The sequence below is a fragment of the Zootoca vivipara genome, chromosome 2 (assembly GCF_965207765.1).
Source record: "Zootoca vivipara chromosome 2, rZooViv2.hap1.1, whole genome shotgun sequence".
In the NCBI taxonomy this organism is placed as follows: domain Eukaryota; kingdom Metazoa; phylum Chordata; class Lepidosauria; order Squamata; family Lacertidae; genus Zootoca; species Zootoca vivipara.
Genome location: NC_142584.1, coordinates 46,896,469 through 46,906,390, shown reverse-complemented (window position 1 = coordinate 46,906,390; position 9,922 = coordinate 46,896,469). Strand labels below are relative to the sequence as shown.

Genomic DNA, 9,922 nt, shown 5'->3' with positions numbered 1-9,922 from the left:
GGAACACACGGAGATCTGCATCAAGCATTGCCATGAATCCCTAATTATTATTATTGTGTGATTGTAATGTTCTTGTATAATCTTAGTAGGTTGCATAATCTTAGAAGTTGTGTGGCTCTGAGGGGGGCATGGCTGTGACAAGTGCTTTTTTCCAGCTGGAACTCAACTTTCCAGCACCTCTCAGCTGGGCCCTGGAAGTGGGGGCAGAGACCTGACCAGCCCCTCTGTGCCTTCAGCTCATGAGGAGACCCTCCCCAGAGAGGCTCTCTTCACGAGCTGAAGGCACAGAGGGGCTTTGCTGAGTCTCTTCGACCTTCCAGCTGTTGCACCTCAGCTGAGCAACCACAAGTCGAAGCGGCACAGGGGAGGGAGCTTGGTAAACTGCTTACCTGAGATGTGGAAGCCTCTCTGTGCCTCAGCTAAGCAAGCCCCCCACACCACTGATCTGGCTCACACAAGCTGGAGAGGTGCAGTGGGGGCTCATTAAACTCCTCAACTGAGGCATGGAAGGCTCCCCTCCCCTCATCTGAGCACCCTCAACAGATCTTCTTTGGGCTCTGAGGTGTGTGGCTATCATGAAGATACCTTGAACTTCTGAATTTGTCACTATACAGTGGTACCTCCGTTTAAGTACAGAGTTGGTTCCGGAAGTCTGTACTTAACCTGAAGCGTACCTGAAGCCCTGTCCCTACCCCATATCACTCACCACCAATGAAAACTGATAAATGAATAGAAAGAGAGCCTACCCACATGATGCTGACACAAAAACCTCACACATACACTATGTAAAATAATGAAAGTTTACCACCACCCCTTCTCTCCCTGCCCCACTGTCTCACATTGAATAGAACTTATCTGTAGGAAGCAGAGATGCTGTATGTACTTATGTAACCCAAGAAAATCTTTAATAAAAACAATGTAAAAACATAAATGATAATAATAATAATAATAATTTTATTAATAATAAATAAATTAATAATAAAAATTATATTAATAATATTAATTGGATTCCACAACCAATAATAAATAGTACTTCATTAAACACATTTCTTCTGCCAATTTCTGCTTCAGTTCTTCTTACACTCACATTGCCTAATTTTAACTCCATCTTCATTGTGTATGTCCTGCTTGCCAGATTGCTTTCTGAAAAGTAAAATGAAACATTAAAGACAAATACCAATGTAAAAGCAGCATTCCTGCTACATGCAAATTTGATCATTCTGTGTTTTCTCTGCTCATCTTATGTTCTTTCTCTTCCCTGGCTTTTAATCTGATACCTTGCAGAGGTCGTGAGAATGTTATGACAGAACTTTCTTAACTGTGCAATCATATATACATTTGCTTATAAGCAGTGTAAGTCATGGGGAGCATGAATAACCTCCCTACTATAAAAAGAGAAAGCACATCCAGGTTGGAAAGACACGTATATGTTGGAAAGATATTATGACACATTCATTTCTTTCAGAAGCACCCCAATAACTTGCAGAACCAGTTTGACCAACAGATGCATTAGTGGGATTGAGTACACACAGTCATTGTGCAATGATGGCTGAATTATACCACCTTCAATGTTCAGAGCAGAAGTGGAGGTCGAGAGAAACTGAAAGTTGAACCATATCCAAAACTCAGAGAATCTGCATTGGGATAAGGCTCTCCCAGTACTTCCTTTCCAGAAACAGAAAGATGGCTGCCACCTCCTACTCTGCCTTCCCCTAATTTGAAGGGAGAAGACCACAAACAAAGGAAGGGTATTCTCTGCCAATGCTCCAAAAAAGGGGGAACTTCAGGTTCAGGGGCTGAATGAAGTCTTCCAAATCTCTCTTTCTGGCTGTTCTCTGCAACTTAACAGAAGTGATTTTGCCTAATTGGAATGTGTCCTTGAATTGTGAAAATGGCTCATGCTTCCTGCCTGAACGATGGAGGCATATGTGTGTATAGAAACCTCTGGCTTTTGTGTGATGCAGCCTACTCTCCAAAGGTAGGAATCACATCCATTGCTCGTCCCACTTTTCCTTATGGCCAAGCCCACCACTTGCATGTGGCCCCAGGAAGGGTCTGTAAAAGTTCCTTACTTCTGGTCTAGGATAATAGGGCACTTAGGGAAACTTTAGCCATTTAGAAAGCTTTGAAACAGGAGGTCATGGGATAATGATAATGCAGGTATGGATGCCTAAACCAATATCCGTCTAACACAAACACCCATACATATCAAAAATAGCAAGCCCAAACATGGCCTCAGTGTGACTCTGTATGTGTTCCCATCATAAATCAGGAGGAACTATCTGCCTTGTTGAAAGCGGCAACATTAAGAGACATTAAGTGTGGCTTCCATGGACCAGACAAGGTTTTGTTACAAGGTTAACTGGACTAAACTTTTGTACACAGCTTAGCTTCTCCATGCCTCATATAAGTTCAGATTTCCTTATCAATAAAAAGTATATACCACAAGCTTTGAATTAAGTGCAGATAGAGCACCAAAAATACATCCTTATAACCACCAAAACAACTTCAGTCACTGAAATCAATTGTGCATTTAACCAGATACCTGCAAGGCTCAGACCAGTCACTCCAAGCTGATTTTTTGTTATAGTGATCCCTGGAACGGATATAAATTGTTCCACGACGATACAATCTGCAGCTTATGGAGTTTCCACCTTGAAGCAGCATAGCATTGTCAACCTCACAAATCTGAGAATAAAAACACAGCACACTTTAGTGAACTAGAAAGGATCCCCAAAGGAGCAGGCAAGCATGCGTGCATATAGTTTGCAGGCAGGAACTGAACATGGATAGTCAGTGATACAATGTACCACCATATTCCTATCCTCCTCCATGCAAACACATATTTTGTCTACCTGTTGATGGACTACAGATTTTGATGGACTACAACTTCCATCATCTGTGAATATTGACCATGCTGATATGACTGATGGGAGGACCACAGATTCTCCATCCCTGCTATAAACTGAGAATGAGGATAGGTGGTGAGGTTCAGCAGTGTAGCATCCCCAATCGCTGCCGGGGAAGGGCTGACAAGCGCTGGGGGTGCACACCCATGTGGGGGGGATGTGGGATGTGTGCCAGGGGGAGCACACACCGGGGGGGGGTGCATTCACCTACTGGAGTCCGCCGCTTCTGCATTGCAGCGGGCTCGCAGTGTTGGACCACCGTTGCCAGGTCCCAGTGTTGGAGAAATCAGCAATAAGGGAGGGTGAAATATCTTTAGACTGTGCGCTGTGCTGTGATACAATGTTATCCACAGCTGTGGATAAACAAAAAAGAAGGAAGATTAACTTCCTTGTTTGTGAGCATCCTAATTGCATTTGGATGAACAGTGCTGGAAGGCAAATAAAAAGTAAGACGAAATGGATCTGGGTGCCTAATACAGCAAGAATGTAAATATGTCTGCTATAGCTTATAAGACCACCAAGTTCATTTATATCCTCATTCTCTCAGTCCCTCAGTTTATAGCTTCAGTTGTTTCGTTCCATGATAGAATGTGGGTTGAACATTAAAGTTTGATGGGGGGGGTATTGGGTTGTTTTTATTTCGAATATAAATTTTGTGTTTTTATATTTTGATTTTGTTCTGTGAACTGCCCTAAGACCTCCAGGTATAGGGCAGTATATAAATTTCAAAAATAATAATAATAAAAGGAAAAACACCAATTACCCGGTCTCTCAGTTGATGCTGAACAATCTTGATTTGGTATGTCAGCCTATAGTAACTAGCTGGAGTGCTCCAGGTTTTGGGTGGTGTCCAAGTCAATAGGCTGTTCTCCATGTGGCACTCAACAGCATCAGGCTTTACTGAAAGAGGTAATGAGATCAGCATAATTTTTAACTTTATAATACTGCTAAAATGATGGCTTTATGCACCTACCAGTATCTTTATCATTTGTTATTTGGATGAGTTCTGAGGCTCCCGATATGTTAAGGCTGGAGTGTGTGTGCGTGTGCGTGTACTGTATATGTGTTATCTGTTTGCTACCCTGGCCACCAAAGAAGAAGCAACTGAGAAACTCTCAAAATCTGTAAGTGCAAGTATAACCCCTAACAATGCTGTAAAATGGGCAAATGAAATGAAGTCTTGCCCATTAAAGCCTAGAAATGTATTGCTTTGCAGAAGGGCCTGCTATCCAGGGAAAGCTATCTGACTACACCTTGTCCCTTCATTTAAGGTAGCAGTATCATTGATTGGCCACCATGCCATCATCCAAAAGCTTCCTTTGCTTTTAAGGACTGCAAGACAAGTGGGGAAATCTATTTATTTATTTGTCACATTGATATTGTAATAGATCTATGGTGCTAAATGACCATGCTGTGAGATCTGGACTCCCTCCATGCAGACTGAGTGTGCAAATACAGTATGTGAATAAATCACATTTCTTAAAGGTACAAAAGTATCTGCCACGTCTTCAGTTCTCCAAAGGAATGCAAACCCTGGATGAATGCCTGGAAGCCCCTGGAATCTTGCTACCACTCGGAGAGTGGGGGTGACACCCAACTTTTTTTTGTCTCAGGTGACCACTGGTGACTAATGGCAGTGGCTAATAGCAGTCTAGCCTTCCTCATATAGATATTAAATTTGATTTTGACAGTACTGTGAAGTCAAGTGAAAACACATGGGGAATGTGTTCATCTACATCCGTCAATGTTCATTCAGGTGCCAGACTTTTTCCAGCTATGGAATAGGACTATGCAGTAGTGACTGTTTTTAGTTGGCATAGGTGGAAGACAAGGCTTTTGAGCTGAGGTCTAGATTTAGTGCATAAATACAAATGTTTCAAAAGGTAATTATAGGAATCAGAAAAACACACCACTATTTTGTTTTTCTAACTGCAGTGATTAAAGACTGTAGCTGGAGAAATGGCCCCTAACTGCTTTAATGAGGAAGACTAACCTACTGGTTTTTTTCTTCTCCTTTCTTATGCTAGGCACTATCATAGGAAGAGAAGTATAGAAATGGAAATAGGGGACCATTATGAGATCACATTCTCATTGAAAAACTAGTCTAGTGAATGGACCTAAATTCATTCCAATACTCTATCACTACTCAATAATCTCTACTGAAATTGTTTCAGGATACTTTAGTTGAAATTTTTAAAGTCAAATTTCAAAGTACTTAATTTTACTTAATGATGGCTTCTGAGTCTTTTATCAGTTTTATGTGTTTAATACGTCTGGATTACCAATGTTTTATGGATGTTTTCTTTTCCTTTAAAAAAATGTTTTTTATTGTCTAAATTATGCCAATAAAGGCTGAATGAATGAATGTTGGATGCAAACTATATGCATATGCTTGAGGAATTCTCTAACCACACTGTGCACCACTAACTGTCTTACAATTAGCTTACAACAATGTAACTATTAGAACAGTATACTAATTAGCAGTAATAATACGGAAGCTATGAATAGCCTACATGACAGGTTGGCAAACCTGTCTTTAGTGATTCATCTATTCCTTTCAGAAGCTCAAGCGGCAGTGCAGATTAAAAACTACAAATAGGTTACTGAGGTCAAGGATTATTTGGTTTTGCATTTCCTTGTTTCTTTTATTGGATTTGGGTGTGCCTTACTCCGTGGCATCTAACAGAGGTGGGGTTTGGCCTCATTAGAAAAGATCAGAATCGCCACACCAAATGACTTAAGGACGTTGTAGAGCAAGTGATGTGCCTGACATTTTATACCCTTTTAACAACTATTACTGTATGAGCAAAAGTGATGGTGAAAGTTTTATAAGGAATCAATTAATGGATTCAGTATGTGAATAAAGGTATGTTAGTAAGCCCTTCTGGATGTAGAAACGATTGCTCAAACGAGGTTGTTTAGCACTCTTTATGTGGAATCACTAAATATGGATATCTAATTATTTATTCCCATGTCATTATTTATGGTGGATATTTTCTTATTTCAAAATACCACTAAACCCCCGACCTTGTTTTTTTAATTGATTTGGAGATGAGAGTCCTTTTATCAGGATGCAATTCAATGATGGTTCATGGAAGAACCCATGCTGCCTTCTAGCGCCAAAACACCATGTGCTACACATAAAGGATTATATATTACTGTGGGCTGGTTGCAGAGTAATTTAATTGAACTTAGGTCCCATTGAAATCAATACAGCAAGTTAATCATGACAGTGAAGTTCTAATAATTTCAGTGGGACCTAAGTTCAAATAAGTTGCTCTGGATCCAGCCCAATTTCTTTGATGGTGATTTATTCATTGCCCGCCCCACCCCCCATTACAAACCTTTTTGCAAAACTTACAAATGTCTTTGATGAAGAAGTTGTGAGTATGTTCTTCATATTCAAATCCATGGAAAACCTCTAGAGCAATCCCAGTTTCTTCGAACTCCTCAGTGGATGGGCAGTGAATTCCTTTTCTACAGGAAGCAGTGTACATTCCTGCCTCTGGTCTAATGGGTTCATCACAGACTGCATTCTCTGATGTGACTCTGAATTCAAAACAGAGATAGAATTGAATGGGTAGTTTTCCCCAAATTTAGAAAAATGACTTTGTAACTCCATTTTTCAACCTTAGCAATAGCATGTTAAATGCAGGGCAGGTATTCAGAAAATACTTCCAAAGACAGATAGCCAATTTAGTATACGTCAAGAAAGAGTATTTTGGCATTTTAAAAACGAATAGGTCAGATTTATTGCGTCATCAGTTTTCATGGACTATTTGTATAAAGTATGTCATCATTTAGAAGGAACTACACTGTGCCAGAAACCAAGATGCTGACTCTGTCCTCATATGATTTCAAGGAACACAACTGACAACATCAGCCATATCACCATTAGTTCATTTACCTTCTCATCCTTTAAAAGGAGATATACTGGCAAGAGGAAGTTATTTGTGGGTGGTCACATCTATCATCTACCATCTGCTAACAATTTCAATCTTCAATTCAGTGTATCTACACCACAAATGGGAAGCCTTTGGCCCTCTAAACATTGCTAAACTCCCATTGGTTCTGACAAGCATGACCATCAGCTCTGACAAGCATGAACAGTCTGGGGATGATGCGAGTCGTAGCTCAGTGACATCTGGAGGACCAAAGGTACCCCACCTCTACGCCCTAAAGCAACATCTGGAGATCTAGAAGTTTCCCGTTCTTGCTGTAAAGAATACATAACTGCATATTTGACATCAGAAATGGCAACAGAAGCCGGCAAGGAAACACTTCAATTTCCCAGTACACTCTGAGAGTCTCACTGCTATTCAGCAACAGAAGAGCGATGGCATAGAAATTCATGATATCTGGTTTGCCATGTCAATTTCTTTGACTCAAAATGTACTAATAATCTATTTTAGGGTGAGCTCCCTTGCTGGTGAAAATGGTCTTCCGTTTGCAGTTTAAATCAAAGTTATTATGAGCTCATTTTGCACCTGTGTCCTCTGCATTCCTTTGACCATAAAGGCGGCTGCTGTGAACATGAACATGAATTCATAACATGAATGAATTGGGAGAAGAATACTCTCACCTACATCAGAACAGGAATGGGTAAACTATATAAATGGCACCTGTATAAAAGTAAATCATGCTTAGTGTATTTGGTGGAATTTTAGTGTCTTGGAATTGCTTGCTCACATTTTCAGCAGGTTTGATTCTATTAAGTTGGGACTTAATTGGAACCGGGGATTTATCTCTGATTACAGTTGTTAACACAACAAAGCTAGGAAGATACTAGGTTCTGAATAGCAACTGTACATAGTTGAGCTTTGAACTGATATCCCATAGAGATGGTACACCTTGTGTTTTGTAGTCTTTTCATCCCACTAGTCACAATTCCCCATATCCCAGTTAGTATACTTACTAAGGCTAGGACATTGTGTATATGATAGCAGCCTCTAACTCACAAATGTAAATGCTTATTACACAATAAACTTTAAGGTTAGTCTTTAAGGTGCCACAAGGAACACTGTTTCAGAAAATCCTTGCTATTGCAAAATGATTTTAGCTTATTATCTTCCAATCAAATTTAGCCCCCCCCCAAAAAAAATACTTCCTCTAAAGCAATTAGCCATTTGCGATCATTAACAGGATTTCTCACTGTCATTGAAATATCTAGGAGAAGAGATTTGGAAATAAAAAGAAGCCCTGTGAGGTTCTAAGCACAACTTCCTAACTCAGATGTTATTGTAAAATAATATCCCAAGAAGCACCAATAGCCAGACACTGAAAATGGTATTTTCTCCAACCTATAGATCTATGGTATTTAATTAATGGGTGAGTAATTTCACTGCTTTGTCACTCTCTGCCACAAAAGCTTCATCCTAACCCTCAATAGAACAATAATTTCTTGGGCCTATTCTCTATGAAATGTTGCTTGAAACAATATTGGGGCGGGGGGACACAGTATCTTACTTAATTCCAAATTTCAAATTTGAATTCTGCTCGAGTGGTTTCCAAAAGCACTTGAAGTTCCCAGAGTAATTGTTTGCTGTACATTTGAAGTAGGGTCTGTTGCTTTCTTCTAGAATGAAACAAAGAATTAACACATCTAAGAGCAGCCCTGTGTAGTCTGTAGCAGCAAAAAAACACATTTTAGAGCAGGCATCCCCAAACTCGGCCCTCCAGCTGTTTTGGGACTACAACTCCCATCATCCCTAGCTAACAGGACCAGTGGTCAGGGATGGTGGGAATTGTAGTCCCAAAACAGCTGGCGGGCTGAGTTTGGGGGTGCCTGTTTTAGAGCATGCCATACATACAAGTTTCAAAAGCAGCATTCATTTTAGCATTCATTTAAGTGAGACGGGGATGGAGATGATGGAAAAACAGGTCCTGGTACTCATGGCTACTAAATTCATAACCAGTTTTTACTGATAAACTGACAGAACCAAAATAAATTTTAAAAGGTACTTTACACAAAAAACCTGAGCCTATCTATCTGTAATTTAGCAAGTTTTTTTATCTATTGGTATTTCTTTCATATGTGTTCTTTTAATACAAATTGGCCATGAGACAAACAGGAAGATTAAATGATTGTTTAGCTCCCTCAAAACTGTAGATTATCCACCTGAATTTTTGCAGGCTTCAGCCCCTAAAAAGGGATTACCACAGCTGTCAATTTAATTTAATTCTGCCCCCGATTTTTTTAAAAGTTATATAAATTTCCTTAAAATTAAATGTATATGTCAAAATCCAAAGGTGCCCAGCACACACACACACACACACACACACAGAGAGAGAGAGAGAGAGAGAGAGAGAGAGAGAGAGAGAGAATCTATTTGCGTGTAATCTAGGGTTGCCATATTTCAGAAAGTGAAAAATCTATACTTCCAACAAGGGCGTCCCAAGTGCTCTGAATCAAAGCATGTTGCCTTTTGAAGCACCAAATCAGGATCCAAACGATCTTGTGGTTGGCAGGCATACCTAGTATCATGCTGCTGAGCTGCCTGTTTAATGATATACGATTGTCAACAATGACAGAATCATTTTTCTTCTTCTTTTTGCACCTTGCTTCTTATGCAGCAGTACTGGTGGGCATTCTGTGTATAACTAAAATAGATTGCACACAGGCTTACCTTTAAAAGGACTGAGAATTGACTCAGCTACTTCGCCTTTGTCATTTGTCTTCTTAATATACACGGTACTGTAACTTAAAATAGCATCTGTGGTGTTGCTCCTACAAACGTATTCACCAGCATCTGGGTATCCCCGGATGGTTTTTTCCAAACTCTTGCCATTTCCTTCCAATTTCATATTTTTCACCCAATAAACCAATGCACTTTGCTCCTTAGATGTATTGCAGGTGAGCATTATTTTCTGAGGTAGTGCTGTGGCGTCAACAAAGTGCACTGAACATTGCAAAAAGGAAAAGTGGAAAGGAAAGAATGGTGAGCCCAACAGAAAGGTACCGTCCTCCTAGAAAATACTAATAAATCAACTTCATTTTTAGATTTACTGATATA

General features: G+C 39.9%; 1 protein-coding gene across 1 annotated transcript in view; it reads right to left on the bottom strand.

Annotated features, from left to right (window-relative positions):
- Positions 1–936: 936 nt before the first annotated feature.
- Positions 937–9,922, bottom strand: part of LOC118076513 (interleukin-12 subunit beta) — a 58,332-nt gene continuing 49,346 nt past the window's right edge. The window contains exons 3-8 of the mRNA XM_088661791.1: positions 9,536–9,808; positions 8,376–8,484; positions 6,271–6,458; positions 3,673–3,809; positions 2,546–2,688; positions 937–1,143 (exon numbers count right to left, since the gene is read on the bottom strand). Of these exons, the coding sequence (XP_088517917.1) occupies positions 1,068–1,143; positions 2,546–2,688; positions 3,673–3,809; positions 6,271–6,458; positions 8,376–8,484; positions 9,536–9,808 (926 nt within the window). The 3' untranslated portion in view covers positions 937–1,067. The remainder of the gene's footprint in view (positions 1,144–2,545; positions 2,689–3,672; positions 3,810–6,270; positions 6,459–8,375; positions 8,485–9,535; positions 9,809–9,922) is intronic.